Source organism: Merops nubicus, unplaced genomic scaffold (assembly GCF_000691845.1).
Source record: "Merops nubicus isolate BGI_N331 unplaced genomic scaffold, ASM69184v1 scaffold18888, whole genome shotgun sequence".
Classification (NCBI taxonomy): domain Eukaryota; kingdom Metazoa; phylum Chordata; class Aves; order Coraciiformes; family Meropidae; genus Merops; species Merops nubicus.
Genome location: NW_008626612.1, coordinates 4,917 through 30,583, shown reverse-complemented (window position 1 = coordinate 30,583; position 25,667 = coordinate 4,917). Strand labels below are relative to the sequence as shown.

The following is a 25,667-nucleotide window of genomic DNA, read 5'->3' as shown; positions in this document are numbered from 1 at the left end:
TGGCTCTGCTGTGCTGAGGACTCCAGAGCTGCCCCAGCACTGCAGGGGGGTCTCCCAGAGACCTCACCCCCAGCACCCCCAGGTCCTTCCCCCCAGGGCTGCTCTGAGTGCTGCCACAGAGGGGCAGGAAGGGAGGAGCTGTCAGCTCTGCCCAAACCAGCAGATCACAGGTGGAAAACCACAGTTAGGCACCTACCTTTGTGCCACTTTCCCCTCCCAGAATCTGGAGTGGGAAAGGGCACTGCTACCAAAGTTTATCAAGCCACTGAGGAAGGTTTATTAGGCCCTAAACTCTGATTTTCCCTCTGGGTTACTCTGGGCACCTCCCTGCTCCACTTATTTCTGACAATTGCTTCCTTAAATGCCCGGGTGCCTAACCTGCAGCAGAGCTCCTTGAAGGTGGGTGGAGCCCAGGGGAAGCCACCTTTGCTTAGGTATGGCAGTTCTGAGTGTATCCAGGCAGGATTTGCTTCTGGAAGGGATTCACCAGGACGTGCTTTGCAGTATTCCCATGACAACACGTTAGAAACTTGTCCCAAACTTGTCCCAGGCTCCATCTGCTCTGCAGTGGCAGAGATTCCAGCACGTCAGGGTTGTTTACAGCACTGCTTGGAAAACAGGCTCAAAAGTCTCCTTTCCTCTGAGCCCTGGGAGTTCATCCTTCCTTCCTCCCATCCTACTCCCAAATCTTGTTCAGGACTGTGTTCAGCTGACGTTTCTCTCTGTTTTGTCCTTCCTGAAGCTTTATCCTGCCTGCTCTCTTTGGTGTACCTGACTGATTCTCCCCATCACTTGGAGAACATGGAAAGACCCCTGAATTTCAGTCGTAGGCCCTTTGCCTGCCTCTGTTTCCTTGAACTAGAGGGGAGAACAGTGTTGCCTTTCTTCAGCCTGGTTCTTTTGGCTGATTTTCCCTGGCTGAGCCACTCTGCTGGGACCTGCTCCCTGCCTTGTGACATGTAGAGTCACTCTGGGATGGAGAAGCTTCCAGCTCTGTGCACTTGGGATTTCTGTCCCTTCCACTGTGTGTTTTGTCAGGACATGGAACATGTCACTGATCTTAAGAGCTTAGAACCTTTTATTTTTCATGTTAACTCCCTAACTGTTAAAAATCTTGTTGTTCATGGGTCCCTAATTAGATCTGCAAGGTTTTGTTGCTCTCTGTGAGTGGGGCATGTGGGAATAACTTAGTTCTGCCTTTTCTCTGCCCAGATTGCTCCTTGCTTTCTTCTCCTTTGTAAACAACTGCCTTTGATCTCCCTTTGATTTCCAGCTTTGAAGCAAAAGTGCCTTTCTTAATTATGGATTGCAAACCCATAAACTGACTCTGCTGTTTCTGGCAGTGCTCTGAGGGGTCATTTCTTCTGACTTGTAGATATGGAGCATGTATTTTAAAGCTCCAAAGTCCAGCTGGAGCAAAAAGCTTGCTAGAACTCCTGAAAAGGAGAAAATTTAGGTGACTACTGAGATATCTGCCTTGCCTGGTTAGGGATGTGTCAGCAGCCACAGGTATAAACTGTGAGAGCTCAGCTTTATCCACATCTCTGTGACCATCCAGGCTACCTGCTTCTCTTGTAGCCTGGAGCAATCAGTCTGTAGCCCAAAGGGTTGGGACACTCTTCCAGATTAAGGCATAAAAAGGTAAAGATTCAGGGTCACACTGCAGGTAATAGAGGTGCCCAGAGGGTGCCCAGGTGGCCAAGAAGGCCACCAGCATCCTGGCCTGGCTCAGCACCAGTGTGGCCAGCAGGAGCAGGGCAGGATTGTCCCCCTGGGCTTGCACTGGGGAGGCTGCACCTCAAATCCTGGGGGCAGTTTTGTTCAGAGGGACACTGAGGGGCTGGAGTGTGGCCAGAGAAGGGCAACGGAGCTGCTGGGGAAGGGTCTAGAGGCCAAGTGTGGTGAGGAGCAGCTGAGGGAGCTGGGGGTGCTGAGCCTGGAGCAAAGGAGGCTCAGGGGAGACCTTCTGGCTCTGCACAGCTCCTGACAGGAGCCTGGAGCCAGGGGGGGGTCGGGCTCTGCTCCCAAGGGACAAGGGACAGGACAAGAGGAGACAACCGCAAATTGCCCCAGGGGAGGTCGAGGTTGGACCTGAGGAACAATTTCTTCCCCTGGAGGGTTGCCCAGGGCTGTGCCAGGCTGCCCAGGGCAGTGGTGGAGTCCCCACCCCTGGAGGGGTTCCCAAGCTGTGGAGATGTGGGGTGAGGGACACGGGGCAGTGGGGACCTGGCAGGGATGGGGGAGCAATTGGACTTGAAGATCTTCAAGGTCTCTTCCAACCAAAACGATTCTGTGATTCTATGATGATAAGAATCTAGGGGTCAAATGTCTGGTGATACCTGAGGTGCTGTAGAGTATTGGGACACAGAAGACCTGCACCCTTGAGGAGCAGCAGCTGAGGGTTGGGTGGGCTCCCAAATGGCACCTGGGTGTGGGGAACTGAATGGAGCCATCAGGCTCCCTGCCACAGTCACCATTACCCAAAACAGGGTCATCTCTGAGCACATTTAGGTGCCTCTCCAGGGAATGGAGACAGGTTCATTTCTGCTCTGAAACCATAGAATGGTTGGGAAGGGACCTTTCAAGGTCATCTACTCCAACCCCCCTGCAGTGAGCAGGGACATCTGCAGCTAGAGCAGGGTGCTCAGAGCCACATCTATCCTGACTCTGAAATGCTGCTGTCTGGAGGAATCTGCCCAAGAGGTATGTCTAAATTTGGAGGATGTTAGTGATTCTTGGGGCTGGCTCACGTGTCCATGTGTGGGTGGGAAGTGCTCTCTGAGATGCTTTCAGTCTGCCTGGGCCTCAGGAGTTTTCCCAGGAATGCTGTGTGGTGGCTGCTGGCCTCACTTAGGGAGCTCAGGTAATTTGGGACATCTCAAATAGGGGCCTGAGTGCCCAGGGTTGAACTGAGCCCCTGAAACCTCAGCTTCTTTTTTTCACATTTGGAGGAACCATCACTGAAGGACAGCAAAGAGATTATAGTTACTATTTCTCTGGGTGTCTTGGAGAGATGAAGCCCATAAATGTTATGAAATGCACTGAGGAGTAGAAGCAAGGCTAGTTCCTCCTGGTCAGAGGGCTTTTTGATACTCTCTGCTTCTAAATGAACTCCAGAAAGCACCAGGAATGATACAAACTGTTGCCAGCCCATCCTGGTGGGGTTCCAAGAAAATCAGGTGAGCCCAGAGGACATTGTCCTTTTGTGAGCTGCTGTGAAACGTTTGGTTGGAAAGGCAGAACCTCAGCAGCAGCTTTGGTAGCTGATGCTCTGCTGGCTTCTGTCAGAGGTGAGCAGGACTGAGGGCAGTGAGACTGCTCAGGAGCACTGCAGAGGGACCTGTTGTGTGACATTCTGCCCCAGACAATGCAAGGAAGTGCCACCTTTTGAAGGTGAAATGAGCTGATTGAATAGATCAGATCAGCAGCTTGGGTTCTGCTCTGAGGTTTAGGCTCTTCTACTTAACTCAGTGAACTCAGCTCATCCAGCAGACACCCCCCTCATTATTTTCTGTCTGGAAGCATCTCTCTGAAGCACATTTCAGGGACCTTGTGGCTCATTTATTTCCAGGTTGCTTGAGGCTGAGAAGGAGCAGCTGCAGGATCAGCTTCAAGAGGTCCAGGATGAGAACTGCAGACTGTACAAACTGATGGCAGAGAAAGATTTTGAAATCAAGCAGCTCCAGAAGAAAATACAGGAGGACAGATTGGCTTTGTCAGGTAAACACAGTGACTTTGTGTTCTCACACTGGTAGTTGTGCCGCTTTCTGGGTGCTGACAGAGGCAGGATGACAGATTCAGTGTGAGCTCCTGGTAGTGAAATATTTCTGTGACATCTCTTTACCTGCTTTATGCTAAAAAAGGAGTATTTTGGCCATATTGTGGTTGCCTCTGTTTCCACTCCTGTAATAAGCTTCTGCTAGGCAGAATCAAAATTCAGCTCTCAGCTAAGAGGGACCTGTTGTTTCCTGAGGCTGCAGGAATTTGCAGTAGCCCTGAAACCACTTGGCTCTGAACTTTGAAAATCCTTTGAAAAAAACTCTTACTGATAATTATATGTCCCTTAAAAGAAGTAAACTGTTCTTTTTGGGGTACTCTGTGATCTCTGCTCCTCTCAGATCTTCTGCAAACTCACTATTATTGGCACAAAAATGCCCAAGGATCCATAGAAACCAGATTTTGGAAATCTCCTCATGTCAAAGAGCAGCACTGCCACTGCCCTTGCTGTGCAGTGTTCAATTCCTTCTTCAGGCTCCTTTGGTTGGCCTGAGTAGGGCACAAGCAGGATGCTGGGAGGTGCAAAGTCCAGCTTCCAGAGGGGTCTGGTGTCCTTGGAGGGTGGAGCTGAGCAGGCTGCAGCTTCTCCACTGGGTGCCACTGTTGTTCAGGACAGCAGCCATGGCCAGGCTGGTAGGGGAGGGGGGAAACCAGCAGTGAGCAGAACTAAATAACACTTAACTGACACCTTAATTCTGGACAGCTCTCTGTAGCTTGTGTGGAGGAGACCTGATAAGCTGTTTCTGGGTCAGTATGGGGAGCCAGGTTTGGTGCTGCACCTTCCCTGGCTGACTCCTAGGCCAGTCTGTGGCAGTGTCCCCCATGCCTCCATCTCAGAATTCCCTTAGGAGCAACCTGTCATCCCTGCATCTCACCCCAGTTCTTCAACATCACCTTCACAGCTACCAGCAGAGAAGCCAACACTTCAGAGCAGGGAAGGGAAAGCGTTAAAATGAATTATAAGAGCTGAGTCCAGTCTTGATCCATCCCCCCAGGGGTTTGTTGCTGATCTCAGTGTTGAGCTGGAGATTTCTGTGGGTGTTGCATGGATCAGGGACTTGTGCAGGAACTTCTCCTCACCTGTGTGATGGGAGATAGAGCCAAGGGACACAGGAGCCAGACCTGGGGGTTACTGGATTCCTGGCACTGATCAAACCCTCTCTGATGAGGGGGTGAATGAAGTGCCTGTTTAAAAGAGCAATGAAAGGACTAATACAGCCAAGCTCCCTGGATGATCTCAAGGGACATATAAATAGGTACAATGACATTTCCTGGCTGTGATCCAGGACCCAACTGTAACAGTGTGCCTGACCTTTTGGAACAGATGTCTAGAAAAGTTCACACCTCTGTCTGAGCCACAACCAGCACAGACTGAAGTGTCACCTTTGCCTGCAATATGCCTCCAAACCCTGCTCATCACTGTCCTTCCCAGCAGTGAGCAGAGTCTCTACACTGCTGTGGCCCTTCTGACCTGTGGCTGCTGCTAGATGGTGAAGTGAAAGGACCAAGTGATCCAGCTGCAGCCACTGGTGCTTCTTTTCCCCTCAGTTGTTCATTTAAGTGCCTGGCACAGCTCTGAGAGAAATGGATTAGACAAGAAAAGTTCATTGTGCCCTGGACAGAGAACAAAACCCCTCATCTGCTCTGAAGCTTGCCTGTAAGAGATGTCCTTTGCTTTCATGTGTGCTTTCCAGGGGCCTCTGGTTTAGCTGGAGATGTTGCAGCTGCTAAAATAGTTGAACTGGCCAAAAAGAATCGTGAGATAACTGCTGAGACTGAGAGTGAAAGAGCCAAAGTGAAGCAGCTGAATAACAAAGTCAAGGAGCTGGAGAGAGAAGTGAGGTGTTCTTCTTCTTTGTGTTCCATGTTAAGCCATAGAAATCCAACTTTTGGGGCAGAGGAGCTGTAGAAAACTGGGTTGGATTCCTGTTCCCAGCTTGGATTTGCTCATGCAGCCACGCTTGCTTTGAGTTCTTGTCATCTGTATGACAGGAGGGAGGGATGTTTTTCTGGGGTTTATTTTTTTTCAATTTCATGCTATTAAGTCTTACATTCCCACCTTGTTAATACCAGTCATGAATGAGTGCTCTGTTCTTCAAAGCTTTCTTCATCCAGGTAGTGAAAGGTGTTTTCTGGCATCAGTGATTCCAGAACTGAGACAGTAACAAACTCTACCACGTGAGACAGCAAATCTTCACCCAGAGAAATTCATTTTCCTGGCTAATCAGGACTGTTTTAGATGTTGCTAGCCTTTCACAGGAATCATTTTACTCCAGTGGCTGCTGAAATGAGAATTAGATGCCCTGATGTCAATGTTTATTTTGTTCCTTGGCTGCCACTGCTCTTCCTTAGACAATACTGCTTAAGAGTTGGGATATTTTGTAGTGCCTTTTTTTTTTCCTGCACTTTGCTTCCTTAGAAGACATCATTTAAATGGGTCAATAATGTTTAGCATGCTGACAAAATGCATTTTGACCCCATCTTTCACAGCCACTTATTCTCATGAATCATGCCTCTGTCTGAATTGTGCCCTAGTTACCTGAAAGATCAAGAAATGGCAGATTCAACTTTAGAGAACTGCAGAAATCTGGAGTGTTGTGGGCTTGGCAAACACTTGGCAGACTGGCTAAGGAATTATCAGGTGTAGCTGGGGACCTACAAAATCACCCAAGTAAGGGAGTGAGTCCTGGGTAATTTCAAGAAAGCTCAATTTGGTTCTGACCCCCTACTGCAGAAATGTAATGACTGTTAGTCAAATAAAATACTGTCAGATATTGACCCAAAAGAAAGGACCACAGACATTTCAGGAAAGGAAATCAAACTCCAAGCAAACAGAAGGTTTCAGGAGATGATAATTGCTGGTTAGAGCAACGTGGACATTTAGATATGACCCAATCTGTCCTTAGACACCAAACCCAAACACCACAACCTGTCTCATCTCAGGTACAGGTGAATCACAACGTGAACCCCACTGAAACCATGGTCAGTGGTCCACCCACCCACATTTTCCACCCACCTCCAAGAATGAAGACCCAGCCCCCTAAAGCAACACTCCCTGGCCTTTTCAGCTCCAAATTCTCTGCACCTCCATCCAGGAAGAAGTCTTTGCAGCCTCAACCTCAACCCAGGACCTGGTTCAGAGCATGAGAGGCTGTAAATTCCAGAAAATTTTTCTTTTTTTACAGGAAAAAAAAAAATGTACAGGGGATTTTCCAGACAAATCCCCTGTAAAATCTCCCAGAAGTCTCCCTATTTGATACCTGATCCCATCTCAGATAGTCCAGAGATATTTCCACTGAAGTTATTCCACAGTAAAATAACACATGCTTCTTTGGGAAGCATTTTAGGGAAAAATATTATATGCTTTCCTACTGATTTGGTTTAAAAAACAAGGGAAAAGGAAGTGTTTTCATTTTTCTAGAGTAAATATCCATGTTGTATTTCTTTGCTAACTAATATTCCATGGATTATGCTCTTCACTGTATTCATTTTATAATCACAATGCATTTTTTTTTCCAGCTACAGACAGCCCTGGATAAAATCCACTCTCTTGGTGGTGGTGATGCAGGAATCAGCCAATCAACTCTGAAGATGATAGAAGAAAACTTGGTACAGATTCTAATTGAAGAGGGGAAATCAGAAGCTGCTACTCAGTTGTCTCCTGTTGTGCCATCCTTTCCCTGTGGCAAGCTTGTGTCCCTGTCAGTAGATTTGTGACCCAGTTGTTCCATTTGCACCTTCTCTGTCACCCCAAAAATTAGGGAAGGCGTTTGCATGGGTCTGGGAAGGAAAGATTCTGTGATCCTGAGGGATCTATGCATCTTAATCACTTCTTTTTCCCCTCCAGCTTCTGTCCTTACCAAGTATGTTCTTGTTTTCAAAGGCTGAAAGCCCAGAGGTGAAAGCACTGCAAGAAAAACTGACCACAGCCAACTTCAAAGTGCTGGAGTATCGTAACCAGCTCCAGACTGCCAGACAGGAGCTGAAGATGGCCCAGAAGGTACAGCTGCAAGCTGCAGTGAGGTGTCTGAGTGAATGGAAGGGGCTAAGGAAAGACAGGGGTGTGGTGGTCACAGTGGGCAGGTACAGAATCATGGGACAGGAGAATTGTTCAGGTTGGAAAAGACCTTGGAGATCCTGGAGTCCAACTGTTCCCCCAGCACTGCCAGGTCCCCACTGCCCCGTGTCCCTCACCCCACATCTCCACAGCTTGGGAACCCCTCCAGGGGTGGGGACTCCACCACTGCCCTGGGCAGCCTGGCACAGCCCTGGACAACCCTCCAGGGCAAGAAATTGTTCCGCAGGAGCAACCTCAACCTCTCCTGGGGCAACTTGAGGCTGTTTCCTCTTGTCCTGTCCCTTGTCCCTTGGGAGCAGAGCCCGACCCCCCCCTGGCTCCAGGCTCCTGTCAGGAGCTGTGCAGAGCCAGAAGGTCTCCCCTGAGCCTCCTTTGCTCCAGGCTCAGCACCCCCAGCTCCCTCAGCTGCTCCTCCCCACACTTGGCCTCTAGACCCTTCCCCAGCAGCTCCGTTGCCCTTCTCTGTCCACACTCCAGCCCCTCAAGGTCCTTCTGGGAGTGAGGGGCCCAAGCTGCACATGGACACAGGTTCCATGCTCTGCCACCACAGCTGACTGACTGCCCAGTGTTTCTCTCTCTGTGATGGGTGAAGGTTCTTCTCAGAGGGGAAGTCCCAGTTCAGCAAAACAGCTTTGGGATTGACTTGAAGCAGACATCCAGCCCCACTCCTCCTTCCCAAAACACTTAATTATGCCTTGACTTTTGATGGAGTCTTGTTTAAGCAGTTTGTTGGAGTGACATCCAGAGGAACCTTTTCTCCCTTGATTCCTGATGGATTTTGAAGTGTTACTACATGCCCTGTTTCCTTTGGGTTTATTACCTTACATAAGAGACCTGCAATGCAGATCAGAGCAGAGAATGTGGGCCTAAAAATAGAACTCTGCTGACCTTTTTATAAATAATTTAAATGCTCTTCATACTAACTTGAGCTCTCCTTAATGTGGCTGTTGTGTTGGAATGGTGCAAGAGAGATTGGCTCCATTCCTGATTGCAAGGGTGTGTGTTAATACAGCATCTCTACCCTGTTCCTGTTGAGTTCTGGTGAAGTATTCATTGGATCAAAATGACTTAATTACACTGAAAACTATTAGGAATGCTTCCTACACCTTGGTGGTGAGTTTGAAGTCCTCTCTGTTCCAGGAGTAGCAGAGTTGGACACTCTCCATAGGCAGGCAGGAAAACACAGATTCATGTTTTGTGAAGAGTAAAGAATAACACTTAAACTGATCAAAATACTGAATTCCCACATTCACCAGTGAAACCATTGTTAGCCAAAATCCTCCCAGCCACCACCATTCTGTCTTTAATGATCTCAAAGACCTCCCATCAGAACATCAGACAGTTGTGCTGGTTGGAAGGGACCCTGGAGAGGATTGAGCCCAGCCCTTCCCCCATCCCTGCCAGGTCCCCACTGCCCCATGTCCCTCACCCCACATCTCCACAGCTTGGGAACCCCTCCAGGGGTGGGGACTCCACCACTGCCCTGGGCAGCCTGGCACAGCCCTGGGCAACCCTCCAGGGCAAGAAATTGTTCCTCAGGGGCAACCTCAACCTCCCCTGGGGCTACTTGAGGCTGTTTCCTCTTGTCCTGTCCCTTGTCCCTTGGGAGCAGAGCCCGACCCCCCCCTGGCTCCAGGCTCCTGTCAGGAGCTGTGCAGAGCCAGAAGGTCTCCCCTGAGCCTCCTTTGCTCCAGGCTCAGCACCCCCAGCTCCCTCAGCTGCTCCTCCCCACACTTGGGCTCTAGCCCCTTCCCCAGCAGCTCCGTTGCCCTTCTCTGTCCACACGCCAGCCCCTCAAGGTCCTTCTGGGAGTGAGGGGCCCAAACTGCCCCCAGGATCTGAGGTGCAGCCCCAGCAGTGCCAAGCCCAGGGCACACTGAACATCAGATGCAGGCCACTGTGTACAGATCCAGTGTTTTGTGTTTGTTGCTGGGGAGTGCAGCTTTTCCTCCCCTCTCCCCTCAGGTGTGTTTCAGCCCAGCTCCCTGTTGCTGTGAACCCTTTTTCCCACAGCTCTTGGCCAGTGAAGCTGGTGAAGATGTGAATGTTCAAAGTCTCTTGGCCAATCCTGGCAGCTGGCGTGGGCGAGCCCAGCAAATCCTTGTTCTCCAGAGCAAGGTGAGTTAAGACCCTGCATGGTGCCCTGTCAGCTGGGTGCTGGAATGCTCTGAGTGTAGATATCCCCTCTGTTGGAGTGAAAGATGCTGTTAGTTCTTCATTAAAGTGATTCTTAATATCCCTACCTGCTTATAAAGCACATCCCAGTACAAACAGTGTGTGCTGCAACCAAACAGCCAATCTTTTCTCTGTTGAAGAGATCAACTGTTAGAATAAAACACTTTATCCTCACTTTTTTATAGTAGTTTTTTTGGTGTGTTTGTGTGTGTGATGGTGAGGTGTTAAGTTTTAAATGTGTTGGGTGTGTGCAGGGTCTTTCAGAGTTCCTGTAAACAATATGAATTATCATTTCAATTATGGAAGCTCTGGAATTCAAATTCCTGGTTTCTGGGAATCTGGCTCTGGATTCTGGGAATCTGGCTCTGGATTCTGGGAATCTTTCACCTCTGTGTTGAAGGAGGGAGCTCAGTGACCTTGCAGAGGTGTAGTTAAAACCCCAGGGTGTTTTGGAGGTGCCTCTCTCCTCTGAGTACAGAAGGAGCCCTCTCAGGGTCTGTGCTCTGACTGGGACACTTAGAAGTTGTTCCCTCAGGAACTTCAGTAGAATCTTTAACTCCTGAAGCTTCTGAAGGGCACAGTGTAGCTGAAATGTCACCTCGAGTCAGGGTGGCAGTTTTGTCTGTCTCTTAAAACTTCTCTGGGGCAATTTGAGACATAGTTTTCCTGGTTTTCTGCTTTTTTATTGCCACCAAACTGTGATTTTTGGCCCTCTGGCTAAAATTGATAACCTCTGATAACCTCAGCTTGTCCTTCTGTTGGACCCCCTGGCTGGGATTCATCTGAAGTCTGCACCTCCTGTGCTCTAATGTGGAAACTTTCTGAGCCAGTCTCCTCAGGCCACTTCTGTAGCCAGTGGGGAGCTTGTAAATAGTCACTGGGTGAAAAGTGAGGTGGGTGCCTCTTATCTGAGAAGACACCTGCAGAGCAGGGCAGAGGAACTGGGCTGTAGCAGTGCCCACTTCACAGAATCACAGAGTCATAGCATGGTTTAGGCTGGAGGAGACCTTTAAAGGTCATCTGGTCCAGCCCCTGCAGTGAGCAGGGACATGGACAACCAAATCTGACTTAACCAGATCTCCTCCTGCTGCCTGAGGAGTCTGCAGAGTAGCTGAGAGGCAGGGACTGAGTCCACTTGACTGCATGTAGGTGTCTGATGCCATCTGAGATGCTGTGGAGTGTCCCTCTGACCTCTGGTCATCTCTCCCAGAGCTGTCTGGATGTCTTGAACATCCTGCATCATGTGTCTCCAGTATCCCAGGGCATCTAAACCAGCACTAGGTGCCTGTGTTCAGGCCAGTGAATTGTGGACATCCTGGAGGGTGATTCTGCTCAAGACCAAGATGCTTTATGGGTGTCTACCCTTTTAGAGGAGATCTGAGGTATGATTCTGGTGCTCACGTGTGTTCAGTGGCACTGAAGGTGCTTGGGAGTGTCTGCCTGGCCTCCACATGTGGCTCCAGCTCTCCTGGAGGTCTTGGTGTCCTACCTCCTCCCTTCACAGATGCCACAGACTTCTCCACCAGCCCCTGCTCTGTGTCACTTCACCCCCAGAACGTCCAGAGGTGATGTGATGCTGTTCTCTGGGCTCCCTTTGGGTCCATCCTGCTCGGTGCTGGGCCTCTGTGCTGCTGGAGAGGGCTCTGGATGAGCTGTCCCCATTGTCCCCTAGGTTCGAGAGCTGGAGAGTCGTCTGAGTCAGGACAAGAGCAGCAGGGAGGGGGCTGAGGAGCTGCTGGAGCTGAGTGACCCAAGGAAGCTCTCAGCCCAGGAGAGGAACTTCTCCAAGATTCGCAGCTTGGAGAAAGAAAAGAAGGAAACTTTAGAGGTAAAACACATGAGCTGAGTCCTGTCTGGGTGTTGGGTGTGCTGCACCTTCAGGGTGGGGGTTCCAGCCTGCTAGGAGACCATTTCAGAGGCCACCTCATCTTCTGGAGGAGGTTCTGTGCTTCTTAGGCTCAGCAAAAGGCCTGAAGGTGTGGAAGGAAGAAGAGCCTCTTCTCTGTAGCCTCCCCCTGCCCCTGGGGTGCATCCTCCATGCAGTGTTCAACACAAATATCTTGAGTAGAGGGGTCAGCTACACGTGTTCAGGTCAGCAGAGCACTTCTCCCTGGACTTGTGCATTGCTGCTGAGTGGCAGCACTCTCCCTGGCCAGCTCCAGCCAGGTGAAGGCTGGGAGCATAGAAGGATTTGGGTTGGAAGGGACCTTAAAGCTCATCCAGTCCAACCCCCCTGCAGGGAGCAGGGACATCTGCAGCTAGAGCAGGGTGCTCAGCGCCCCATCCAACCTCCCCTGGGATGGTTCCAGGGATGGGGCAGGTCGCTGGCTCTGCTGTGCTGAGGACTCCAGAGCGGCCCCAGCACTGCAGGGGGGTCTCCCAGAGCTGGCAGAGGGCCAGGATCCCCTCCCTGCCCTGTGCCCACGCTGCTGGGGGGGCTGCTGGGCTGAGGGTGTGGAAGGCACAGCTCAGGGGACAAGGAAAAGCTCTGGTGGACAGTGTGGCATCACCACCCTGTATCTGGAAGGAGGAGAGATTCCCCATGGAGAAGAATGAGGCAAATGGAAAAGCAGAAGCCCACAGAATTAGGTTTCATCAGAAGATTATCATTTTCTTCCTGCCACATAGTGAATTAACTTAGCCCACTCCCAGTCCTAGCAGACAGACCTTTTTTGGTGCTGGCAAGCAGGCAGTGAGGAGTTGTGTTTATAATTTCTATCTTCTTAGGGCTGATCTGGGTGTTCCAGGTCCATTTTTTAGCTTCCACCAGGCAACGTGGGATGTCTTTAGCTCACCAGAGCACCTGAGGCTTGGGGAGAGGCTGTAACTGCCCTTTCCTCTGATGTGTTTGCAGAAACTCTCTGGGGAACATGATGCTCTCCAAAAAAGCCATGAAGAAGTGAAGAAAAAACTGGAGGCATCAAAAGCCAGGAACAAAGTACTGTGCAGTGAAGTGAAAACCCTGAAGGGACAGATTACAACCTTGCTGGAGAAAGGAAAGCATGATGATGAGCTCATAGATGCCTTACTGGTATGCTCTGAATGTTTCTGTTGGTCCCAGCTCCTGCAGATCCTCTGTGAGTGCTGAAACATGATGTCACTTAATGACACAGTGGCACAGGGGCCTGATGAATCAAACTGACAGCCAGAATTTCCTCCTCAGCTGAAGCCCTTCTGCATTTTGGATCAGCTTTTAAAGGCTGTAAGTCAGCACCAGGCATGGCACAGTTGCAGTCCAAGGGCTCTGAGCCAACAGGATTTTGCAGGAGTGAAATGGGCTTGTCTGGGAGGCAGAGGAGGAGCTTCATTCCTGAGCCATGAAGCTGGGCTGTATTCCCTGTCCTGCTTTCAGCTCCACAGGGAGATGTTTGCTTGGGAAGGAGTGATGAACCTGTTTGATCCCTTCCCTCAAAGCAGCACCTTGCTTGCAGTTTGGTGGCCAGCTAGAACAAATTCCCTGACAAGTGTTAGAATTCTGAGTGTAAGAACAAAACCCCAAACCCCCTGACCAAACAGCCTGGCCTCACAGCTGCCATCTCACACTACCCTCATCTTTTAATGCCACTATCACCCAGTCTGATCATGTTGTCATTTCACACACAAGCAAACTGTCCTCTACATTTATCCAGTTTATGGAGAAGTCACCTTCTCTGTCACAGGCCAGCCTTCTTCCCTCTCCTCTCTGCTACACTGGGTAGCAAAGCTGCCAGCAAACTCAATCTCTCCATTGCTCAGGTCTTTTCTCCTTCTCACTCATTGTTCCTGTTTCTTCAGAGCCAGCAGAAGCAAATGCAGGAGATCTTAAAGCACCTGAGCCAGCAGGATGAGAAGAACAAGGAGTCCCAGCAGATGCTGGGGCAGCACTTGAACAGTGAGGTTCAGAAACAAAACTGCCTCATAGAGCAGCTCAGACAGCTGCTGGCCCAACGAGAAGCAAAGGTCAAAGAGCTGGAAGAGGAGATTGGGCAGCTCAGACTTCAGGTAGAGTCAGAAGACATTAACTGGAGGAGCACAGTTTATGATCCTTTTATGGTATTAGCATATTAGATGTTCTTCCACTTCCATCTCTCCTGCTATTTGTGATGGTTGCTGGCTTGAGACACCAACACCTGCCCTACTGATAGCTCCTCCTCCTCTCCTGGTGGAATGATAAGACAGGAATTCTCTCCTGTAACTCTTCTTTCCTGCTTGAAGCTAACTTTTCTTCAAGCTTTTTCCTTCAGACTCTTCTTCTCCACGTGGCTTTGTAGAACTGTGCCTCTTGACTGTGCCACAAGGGCTGCAGTGGGCACATCTCAGCCCTCAGCACCCTTGGCTGCTGAAGGAAGCCAGCAAACAACCATGGGCAAGGCCAACATCAGCAGGCTGCTGCTGCCCAGCCACATCCCCTCATGCAGTGCTGGGGCCCCTACTAAGTTATTCTCATGGCCTGGAAACCACCTCAAAAACTTCCTCAGCTCTCCAGGCTATCAGCAGGAGCCTGATGGGTCTCAGGTGTATGGGAATTTCATTGTACAGAGGAAAGAATTGGGAAGGTTGGTCCTTTATGGGCTCATATGGTAAAAATGTTTTCAGGTTTTGTGGTCTGATGTTGCCAACTGACAGATCACACCCACTGAGCTGCCAAAGGCTTCTCCTGGGGGCTGGAATCTCATTGGAATATTTAGAGATGCAATTCCCATTGGTATAAAACCCTTGCTGGGTTGTGGTGAGACTGTGGATCTGTTGGATCCCTCAGTAATGGGAGCTGGAGCACTGAGCCCAAGGTAAAGCTTGGGTTAGGGACACAAACCAGCTGTGGTGGGGCTGCACTGGGGGTTCTCTGGCAAGAAGAACCCTGTGATTTCACAGGACACTGCACTTTTGACTGACTTTTGCTTTGTTTCCATCCTGCAATGGATAGAAACTCTTCTGAGGAGGGCCAGTAAATCAAAACTTCTGGCCTGCTTGTAGCAATAATCCTGCCCTGCTGATTTGGCACTGATGCAGCTATTTCCCTTTGAACTGTGCAATCAGTTTTATAACCTGCTCCAACATTAACAGAAGAAATCTGCCCATCAAGGGGAGGACAGTTCAGGAGCTGCTGCTTCACCCCCTTCAGAGCACTCAGAAGATCCAGGTTTCACTCTGCTGAATCCTTTGCCATCAGGCAGCAATCAGGTTGGAAGGATTGGATCTGCTTGGTAAGAAGACCCTACTGTCAATGTTTAAAATGATGCTGGGACATCCAGAAGCAGCATTTTGCCAAACAATTGCACCAAACCCCACGTGCTGTGTGCCAGCAGCTGGGGCAGCCTCTTTACAGCCTGGGGGAATCTCTCATCACATTATCTCTTGGACTTTTGTCCTGGAACAGAGCAAGATACACTGACTTGCAGACATTTGGCATGGTGGTAGTGCTGCTAACTCTCTCCCTCCAGCTCAGATGGTGTTTATGTGGGTAGCTTAAGTGCCTGTGATCCTTCTCTCTTAGGAAAAACAGGGTTTCTAATGAGCAGGGTGGCAAATTAATACAGAACACCATTTTAGGTAAGCACTACATCCCTGGCACATCATTTCAATCAATGAAGATGCTCTGAGTAGGATTTTCTTGCAGAAATGTTGAAAACCCACCACGTGGTTTGTTCTTAATTGAAGAATTAAGTGAAGTTTGTTCTTTTCAGGCTTCACTGAGGACTGTGTGAATCACACTGCTCTTAATACAGCAGTAAATCTGAGTCTTGTTTACACTGATGTGACTGAGAGCAAGTTCTAGCCTCTCCTGTTAAAGTGCTGAGGAGTTCATGGTCTCATTGATGAGGGAGATTTGACTCTGGTTTCCTGAAGGAAGGAGGAAATTTTTCATCAAGTTTCAGCTGATTTCTCCTGTGTCATTTTAACTTGCCTACCACAGTATTTTAGACCCTGAATTCAGCTGAGCCTCAGCAATGAATGGGCCTGAAAACTGTTTAATAACCTGGGCAGCAAGCCTCACTCCTTCCATTAACTTTAATATGCTGATGAACTCTGTTCCATTTCACTCCAAATCATCTTTTTTCTGTTGGGAAAGATGAAATGAAAAATGCTATAAATAGGAACTAAAAACCCTTGGAGATGTGGAAGTAAAAAAAAAATGTGTGTTGTTAGACTGGGCTGTTTCTGTCCTTATCAAGCTTAACTTGATTTTAGGATTAATCACTCCTAGCCTAGAGGGCAGCTCTGCCTGTTCCACAGTGTTAAGGCCTCATCCTCTTCTCAGCCCAAAGAAACATGGGCTGAGACTCCAGGGATTTGTCTTTAGAAAGCTGAGCTTAAGTTTGGAAAACACACTTTAGGGTTTTACATCCTAAGCCCACATAAAACTCATCCAGACAGGAGGTGATACTCTGGTGTTATCAGTTGACTCCTGGCCTTACAGCAGCCAGCTTGTCAAGTCTCTCTGAGATCACTACAAAAAACTATATCAAGTGTATTTTTAATGGGAATTTGGAGATAAAAGTTCTGCACCATGTTGCAGAACAGGGGTTCTGTTGGTTAGTTAGCATGCAGTGTTCAAACCCCATCAAACAAGCACAGGAACCTCTGCTGGTCCCTCACCCTCCTGGGTGAGGTCATTAAATCATAGCATCCTTTGGGTTGGAAGAGACCTTGAAGGGCATCAAGTCCAACCATCAACCCATCACTGTTAAGGCCACCACTGCCCCGTGTCCCTCACACCACATCTGCACAGCTTGGGAACCCCTCCAGGGGTGGGGACTCCACCACTGCCCTGGGCAGCCTGGCACAGCCCTGGGCAACCCTCCAGGGCAAGAAATTGTTCCTCAGGGGCAACTGAAACCTCCCCTGGGGCAAATTGAGGCTGTTTCCTCTTGTCCTGTCCCTTGGGAGCAGAGCCCGACCCCCCCCTGGCTCCAGGCTCCTGTCAGGAGCTGTGCAGAGCCAGAAGGTCTCCCCTGAGCCTCCTTTGCTCCAGGCTCAGCACCCCCAGCTCCCTCAGCTGCTCCTCCCCACACTTGGGCTCTAGACCCTTCCCCAGCAGCTCCGTTGCCCTTCTCTGGCCACGCTCCAGCCCCTCAAGGTCCTTCTGGGAGTGAGGGGCCCAAAACTGCCCCCAGGATTTGAGGTGCAGCCTCCCCAGTGCCCAGCCCAGGGGGACAATCCTGCCCTGCTCCTGCTGGCCACACCAGTGCTGATCCAGGCCAGGATGCTGAGTGCTCTGTGTCCAAGCAGTGCCTGTGAGGGGACAGCAGCAGTGGCTGCCTGTGGGGCTGGGGGCTCAGCTGGAGCCCAGCAGGATGGAGAGCTGTCCCTGTGACATGGAGCTCCACAGTGGTGGTCTGGAGGACCACCAGAGTATCCCCAGGAGCTCAGGGATCAGGCACTGAGGGATGGTTCTTGTACACTGGTGACAGGAGGTGGTTTTGCAGCATGTTTTGGAGCTGGGGAGCAAGCTGAGGTGCTGTGTGGGTGTGTGATACCCACTCAGGAGGCTCCAGGAGTCAAGGCAGCAATAGACAGTGGCAAGTGATGGGAATTCTTGGAGGCCTGGGTGCTTGACCAAGCTTTCTTCCTCCCAGCACAGTGTCCAGCATGGGCCACACTCTTGTAGAGTCAGCAGCTACCAAGCCTTCCCTTCTTGAGAGGGACATCTCACCTGGAAGGTAAGAACCCAACCTTCTGCAGCAGCCAGGGAGCTTTCCAGACCTGCTGGCAACCCCCAGCCTCAGCTGCCTTGTTCCTGTACCAGGCAGCTGCTTTCTCCACCCTCTCCACCTGCTTCTGGTGGCTTCTGGCTGGCTTAATTTTTGAATTGATTGCTCGTTTTACGCCTCATAAATCCCATTTTCCCCTTTGCACTTCCAATCACCAAGACTTCTCCTGCTTTTTTTGCTCTAAAAGTCTGAGGACTCCCTTGTGGAGAGGCTGGAGAAGCAATGAAGGAGGTAATAATGGGAAAACTCTCCCTTCCTTTTGTCACCTGTTGGGCACAAGAACAATTCCAGGGGGAGAAAATGAACAGCCTGTCATTGAACAGCTTAACACCGTGGGGAACCCACACAGACCTCCTTTAATGTGGTGATGGGGGCGAGTTGCTGACAGCCAGCTGATCCAAGGGGGCACTTTTTTTTTTCCAAGGAAAGGAAGATTTTCCTAATGAAACCCTCCGTGGCTTCATTTCCACCTCTTTCTGTCCCCTGCCTTGCAGTGCAGAGCTGGGTGCTGGGGGGAGGTAGTGAGCCTGCCTCTGCCTCCTGCCTGCCTTCAGACAAGGGCATTTCCATACGTTTGGGGTTTTTTTGTTTGTTTGCTTCAACTCCTGCCTTTGTTTCCTCCCTTTCCTTTGTGAAACGGGCGACAGCCTCACACCCACTCTGCTCTTTCAGGCTGGCCGGCAGGGACAGCCCAGATGTGCCCAGACAGAGCAGAGAGCACAGGGCTCTCTGCCAGGCTGCTGAGCTGGAGAGGGACAGGCTGCTGGAGCTGCTCACCGTGCTGCAGAGGAGGTACCTGCTCCTCCTCCCAGCCCCCTGGCTGGGGAGCTGGAGGGGGGGGGGGAGAGCTCAGGGGGTGCAGTGCAGAACCCCACACCCTGCCACTGGGATCCTTGCCTTGCACAGGGGCTTTTCAGTTCTTGCTGCTCCATTTCCCTGCTCAGGGATGGTTCATTTATTTTTTTTTTCCCTATTATCCTTGTAGAACAAAGGGAAGAAAAAATGGGAGTCGTCTTCAAGCTGACTAAAATGAAAATTCCTTTATTTCTCTCTGTGTGGCATTATTTAGGCAGCAATATTATCCACCAGTAGTAAATTCTGTAATGATAGGTACAATCTGACTTCTCTCCCCAAAGCTTTCCCCATTCTTTTAAGTTTCACCCTTTGAAATTCATTTCTTTTGCTTTAACTGAAGCAGAGTGGTGATTTCTTTCCTCTATTATTCAGTCCACTGATGATGTTAAAAGCTAACTATATTTTAAGAGAAAAGGAGGAAAAAAAAAAAGTCTTTTCTCTTTAGATACCTTTCAGCTACTGCTTTTTTTGTCCTGGTTAGAGAATGTATATTATTTGATTCCCAAATCTATATTCCAGCTTGTGGGTCTCTGTGCTTTTGAATACAATAGGCCCCAGCTGCTTGCTTGCTTTATTTCACACTCATCATCATTTCTCACTTGTCTAACTTAATCACAGTCAGAAAAAAATGCTTTTTTTTTTAATTATAAACACAGAAAAATCCTTTTAGTGTGATAAAGGCATCACCCCCCCCATGCTTTTAAGGGTTAAATCCTGGAATCACACACCAGGAGGATCTGATTTGTGTTTGCAAGCCCAGTGAGTTTAATAGAGCTGTGCAATTAGGGATGGAGGTGTGATTGAGGGCCAAAATGGGGCCATCACAAACATGGGATGATGAAGAGCTCAGTGAATGAAATGCACAGTGGCTTGTAAAACGTCCCACAGAGCAATGATTCAGCAGCTCCCCAGTCACCAGGCATTTATCAAGAGCTCCTGCAGGTAAAGTAAATTTGGTGAGATTGCATGTAATAAGTCTTGGAAGCCCTCAGGAGTTGTATTTCAACAGGAAGAGGTGTTAAAATATAAATAAAGGAGGCATTCCCCCTCTTCCCTTCCCCCTGCTGAGGGACAGGGAAGAGCCAGAGGGACACTGTAGTTCAGAAAATTTAATAAAACCCAACTAGCCTTGGTGGTTTTTAATGTGGCTGCTACAGGAACTCCTGGCCCAAGGGAAGTTGGGTGAATTCAGAACCACTGAGAGAAATCCTCATGCCTCCCAGCAGCTCCCCAGCCTGGCAGTTCACTGCCACAGGGGGCCAGAGCTTTGCCTCTAGCTAGATTTTTAAGACAGTGATATAATTTTATTACAGTTGTGATATTTTTTTAGTTATACCACCTAGGTGGGCACTAAGACTAATCAAATCTTGGGTTTCAATCAAACCAATCTCTTGATTCAGGGGGTAATCAGCTGTCACCCCTGGGGTCAAGAAGGGAATTCTTTTATGCTCCACTCTCCCACAGTGAGTCAATTCAGGTTTCCCTTCAGCTTCAAACTCCTTTAAATCCTTTGTTCTCAGGTGCTGCCCCCCAGGAGAGACTCATTTCCAGCATCTGGGGGCACACATCAGCTTTTGGTTGCTCATTTCCTAAGAGAGGGTGCAGGGTGAATGGAGGGAATGAACCATCACCTTCTTTTCCACTCACTAAAGGCCAAGTTTATTAAAAGCAACAGCAGGTTTCTTTTCTGACTTGCAGATAACTGACACAAAGCAGCTGAATGCTGGGCAGTGTTTTGATAAACTCTTCTCCTTCCAAATTTTTGCAGAGTGTTTAAAAAAAAAAAAACACCAAAAAAAAAAAGGTGTTTATTTTCCCTGTGATAAAAGATCTCTCCTCAGGAATCTAGCTCAGCTCGAGCTGACTTTTAAACTCACCCAAGTAGCCAGCATTGAGGGATCAAGCAGCCTCCACTCATGAACCCATTATTTCTAGCTGTACTCATTAGTTAATTGTCTTTGGCAGATTTGGAGGATGTCCTCAGGAACAGTTGCCCTGGGATTGCTGCCTTTGGGTGCACAGAAAATTCCCCTTTTCCTTCTGCAGGATGAAACAGGGTTCAGCATTGGGAGTGATCCTTCACAATCAGGACACAAGCTGAATTCCCTTTTTTTTTGGCTCTCAGGGTGGAGGAAGGCACCAATAAAGTCTTGGAAGCTGAGAAGAAGCTTCAGGAAGAGCGACGGCGGCGTGGCCTCGTGGAACAGCAGCTTGAAAAACTGCAGGTGGATGCAGGGAGGACCACAAGTGCACAGAAACCTCCCCTGAGGGGCAGAGCAGGTGAGGTGGAGCCCTTCCCTACCCCCACCCCCCTGGCCCACCTCTGTGGTTAACAGCAGCAACAGCTGGACTCTTCTCTAGCAAACCTCCCCCAGTGCTTTGACCAGTGGATCAATCACAGAAAGTGCAAAAAATCCTGGCCCCACTTAATTCAAGAGGATTTCCCCCCAGATTTAAGTGGGACCAGGGGTTTTGCAGCATGTTTTCATAGGCTGGGAGGCTACAGCAGAATCCTGGCACTGCTCTGTTGCCCCCATGCCTGCTGCTGCCTTCCCCTTCTGCCTGAGGGACTCCTCTGAAGGTTAAGAGCAGAATGAAAGGACACATCCCAATTTAAGGCCTGTCAGTGGCTATGAAAAACTCTTGCTGGTGATGAAGTAATTAGAGCTGGTGTAATTTATTATCCCATGAAGGTGATAATCTCCTGCTATAAATATGAAAGCCTCACTTGCATAGTTAAAGGAGAAGAATTCATGGTGGATGTTAATTTTTTATTTCCCTGATCAGACCCTTTTATTGCTGCAGGACTCTGATTCTGTGAAGTGTCTAAACCAATAAAATGGCACATATTCTTAAGGAAACTTTTCCACTGGTTTCCCTTTTTAATATGTATTTTCACAAAGCAAAAAGGCTTCAAATTCCAGGATGTGGACAGTAGGAATAGGAATTCCCATTTGGCAAATACTGGGATGCCATCAGACTGAGTTATGGTGATTAGAGGGGTCACAAGCCTTAGCAGAGACCTTGTACAAGCTCTTGGCCACTCTGAAACACATGATCTTGGGTCTTAGGGGGCTAGAATAAGGGACATCTGCAGCTAGAGCAGGGTGCTCAGAGCCCAGACCAACCTCTCCAGGGATGGGGCAGTGACCACCTCTCTGGGCAGCCTGGGCCAGGGGGTCACCACCCTCAGGGTAAGAAATATCTTCCTTTTCTCTAGTCTCAGTCTCCCCTCTTTTAGTTTAAAACCATCCCCCCTTGTCCTGTTGCAACAAGCCCTGCTCAAAAGATTGTCCCCATCTTTCTGGCAGCCCCCAGCAGGTCTCCCCAGCTGGAGCCTTCTCCTCTCAGCTGCCCCAGCCCAACTCTCTCCTGCTGGGCTCCCAGCAGAGGGGTTCCCCCCTCGGGGCATTGCTGGGGCTCCTCTGGCCCCATTAGAGCAGGTCTATGTGTTTCCTGTGCTGTGGACTTCAGAGCTGGATACAGGAGTTCCTTAGATCCACTCCTTAGAGCAGCACTGGTGTGTTCTTGGGCTCCAGCCAACACTGACCCATTCTCATGTGTTTTTCTGTGAGATTTTTAGAGCTTACCTGTATTAACTGAGAGGCTGACAGCTGAAAAAGCAGTGCAGAAAAACTCAGATCATCACAGAAACCTAGTGCTTAGAAACCAAGTGCTACAACCTTTGGGGGACATCTTGGTAAGAGAGCAGTGCTGGGCCCCACAGGAGTGACACTGGGGGGTGTCCTCTGTGATTCCCAGGAGGGTTTGGGGCTGAGGGGTTTTGGAGCCCTCATATGGTTCTGCAGATGGGAACTGTACTTTTGAGGGCTCAGACTTCACAACCTGGTCGTGTCAAGCCTTGGTGTGTGGTCCTGTTATCATGGATGTTCTCCTCTCAGACTTCCCTGGCAGCCTCAAGGGGATACAGTGACAAACTCCCCAGGTCCTGAGCCACTGTGGCCAGAGCTGTGCTGTGGTAACTCACCTCTAGGGGATGGCAGATGGTTCTTACCAGTGTGACAGGGTCCTTCTCACTAAATATTTAGTTACTTTTAGTCTGTTCTGCTTCAGGATTAAAAGTAACTGTAGAAAAGGGTTGGTAGTAAGACTAAGAAGAAGAAATCCACTCAAAGTCCATCAGATGAGGGGGTAACAATCCATTTCCCCACCCTTCTCTGAAGAGAGCTCAGCCCCAGACTCTCTGGAGTTGGTACAATAAATAGAATCATAAAATCCTTCAGGTTAGAGGAGACCTTTAAGATCATCAAGCCCAACCATCAAGCCAAGATTTGAGTCCAAAAGTCTGTAACACACCCCTTCAGCAGAGCACACAGGTTATCTGCACACTCTCCTGCCAGAGAGCTGAGGAGATAAGAGGGAATTAAAAGCCTGAGTATAAAATAGAGACTGGAGAACCCATTAATGAACATAATATTTTCTTTCTTTCTGAAAGTGCAGACTTGGAGCTGATCTAATTGCTGATCTCATGTTGCCAGCCTTTCAATTCAAGGGAAGCAGATAATGATGCTGCAGAGCTAGAAACAACCCAGTTGTTTTTACAATTATTCAAGCTTCTCATTCTCTTTGAGCCTCATCCAAATTTCTAATTAGCAAAGAATAATCCCAGAGGAGGAGAGGTAACAGCAGGCTTCCCTCAGCCCTATGAAACAACCCAAGATCAAAAGCCTTTCTCAGGTATACAACAGCCTTTTCTCCTCATGTGGCTTTGTCAGGCTCCAATACTCTCTGATCAGTCCCTTCTAGATGTCCCCCACAAAGAGGATTTAGTGGTTTAATACCAATTTTACTTGTTTGAAGCTATTTGACATCATGTGGGATTTTAATTTGGAAAAGTGATACAGCAATGTCCTGAAGTAGGTGTAGGGGGGGATGTCCCAGTGCCTTGGTGCTGGGACAAGTTCAGCATCCTCTACAAAAGCTGTGGTCACTTCCTACATTCCCTTCTGAGCTTCTTGAGCTCATCATCCTCCTGTCTGAGCTTCCTTCAGCACATCATCCTCCTCTCTGAGCTTCTTGAGCTCATCATCCTCCTCTCTGAGCTTCCCTCAGCACATCATCCTCCTCTCTGAGCTTCCTGAGCTCATCATCCTCCTCTCTGAGCTTCCCTCAGCACATCATCCTCCTCTCTGAGCTTCTTGAGCTCATCATCCTCCTCTCTGAGCTTCCCTCAGCACATCATCCTCCTCTCTGAGCTTTCCCCAGTGGAGGGCTTCACTACCTGCTCACATTTTTTTTGCTTCTCCAGTCCCAGCAGTCAATTTGAATTGTATTTATTTGTGTTCCTGATTGAGATCCTCAGTTTGAAGTGCACTGGCTGCATTTAATTGGTGTTGTGCTTATGCTGAGGATCAGAGTGCTTTAGAAAAGCTGTTTCAGTGTGTGCCACACCAACTTTATCCCAGGCATTGAGGAAGCAACAGTTGTCATTGTGTTTCACTTCAGATTGTGACAAGATAAACATCAAAATAATTCTTTTCCACTGTTTCTATCAACCTTTTGGCCACTTAAATATTTTGGATGAATTTTTTTCCCTTCTCTAAATAGACACATAAAATGTTGTGGGTTGGAAGGGACCTTTAAAGATCATCTACTCCACCCCCCCTGCAGTGATATTGCTGCATTTAGCCCAGAAATGCAAACCCAGCATGTTTTAATCTTGCAGAAAGGAGATTAAAAAGAAAAGTCTGTCCTATATATTTACAGCAGCTTCATGGCTATACATAGAACTCAACAGATTCTTCAGTGTTTATTCCCTGTTCCCTGAGACATGTGTGTTACCAGGGGAAAATGGTTGCTTGCTTTGCCAAAACTCCATTTTGGGTTAAATCTACAGGCCAGGCCACCAGTCACTGGAGACTCACCTTGAATGGGGGTGACAAGAAGGAGCTCCCTGCAGCCCAGCTCTCCAAGCTGCCCCTGGAGTCACAGATAGAGGAGCTGAGCACAAGGTATGGTGTGACTCCCTCCATGCTGTGCTACTCACCACAGCTAAAGTCCATTGGTGTCCTTCCAGCAGTGGTACTGCAGCCACTGGCTGTAGGAATCACACAGTCATGGAGTGGGTTGGGTTGGAAGGGACCTTAAAGCTCATCCAGTTCCACCCCAGTGCCATGGGCAGGAGCCCTCCCACTAGAGCAGGTTGCTCCAAGCCCCATCCAGCCTGTCCTTGAACATCTCCAGGGTTGGAGCATCCACAACTTCCCTGGGAAACCTGCTCCAGTGTCTCACCACCCTCACAGTGAAGAATTTCTTCCTGATTTCTAATCTAAATCTCCCCTCTTCCAGTTTGAAGCCATCACCCCTCATCCCATCACTACAAGCCCTTGTAAAAAATCCCTCCCCAGCTTTCTTGTAGGCCCCTTTCAGATCCTGAAAGGCCCCCAGGTCTCCCCAGAGCCTTCTCCTCTCCAGGCTGAACAGCCCCAACTCTCTCAGCCTGCTTTGGGCTTGTCTTTGGCACAAATTTCCTGAGATTATACCAACACCCAGAAACATGAAGCTGATAGAAATGTTCAGCACCACGAAACACACAGGAGGCAGATCACTTTATTTTCTTTACAAATACATTATTTGCAAGCTTATTACTGAAAATAAAATTATAACCCTTAACAAAACAGATCTGAAAAGCCTCTTGGTCACCTAATACTCTTTTCTATCTCAAAGAGAGAGAAGGAGCAAGTGTGAAGTCTGCTCTTTCTCAGGCCTGTCAGGAAATGAGCAGATAGCTTGTGTTTCACTGTGTCCTTCCCCAGAGCTTCTGATTTGCTTTGAAACTCCACAGCTCCCAGGAAGAGTTTTCCTTTTGTTCCCTCCCAGGCTTGGCATCCAGCTGGATGAGAATGAAGCTCTGAAGGCTGCTTTGGAGGCTACTGTGAGAAAGAAAGAGGAAGACTTTCAACTCTACCAGGACACAATGGAGCAAATGAAGGCTATCTTCTTACAGGCCATTCAGCAGCAGAAACAAGAGAGGAGTTAAGCAAGATATTCAGATTGTTTTGGACTTCAGAGCAGGGGGAGAGCCCAGGCAGCCTGCCCACGGGCTGAAATGCAGTGGCAGTGTCATTTTG

General features: G+C 49.0%; 1 protein-coding gene across 1 annotated transcript in view; it reads left to right on the top strand.

Annotated features, from left to right (window-relative positions):
- The window catches only part of CCDC13 (coiled-coil domain containing 13), a 26,320-nt gene extending 744 nt beyond the window's left edge, over positions 1-25,576 (top strand). Inside the window, exons 2-15 of the mRNA XM_008946077.1 lie at positions 3,572-3,720; positions 5,472-5,614; positions 7,297-7,386; positions 7,661-7,777; positions 9,869-9,973; positions 11,703-11,858; positions 12,885-13,061; positions 13,805-14,011; positions 15,074-15,213; positions 17,587-17,670; positions 18,394-18,513; positions 20,702-20,856; positions 24,434-24,548; positions 25,417-25,576. Coding sequence (XP_008944325.1) covers positions 3,572-3,720; positions 5,472-5,614; positions 7,297-7,386; positions 7,661-7,777; positions 9,869-9,973; positions 11,703-11,858; positions 12,885-13,061; positions 13,805-14,011; positions 15,074-15,213; positions 17,587-17,670; positions 18,394-18,513; positions 20,702-20,856; positions 24,434-24,548; positions 25,417-25,576 — 1,918 coding nt within the window. The remainder of the gene's footprint in view (positions 1-3,571; positions 3,721-5,471; positions 5,615-7,296; positions 7,387-7,660; positions 7,778-9,868; positions 9,974-11,702; positions 11,859-12,884; positions 13,062-13,804; positions 14,012-15,073; positions 15,214-17,586; positions 17,671-18,393; positions 18,514-20,701; positions 20,857-24,433; positions 24,549-25,416) is intronic.
- Positions 25,577-25,667: the final 91 nt, after the last annotated feature.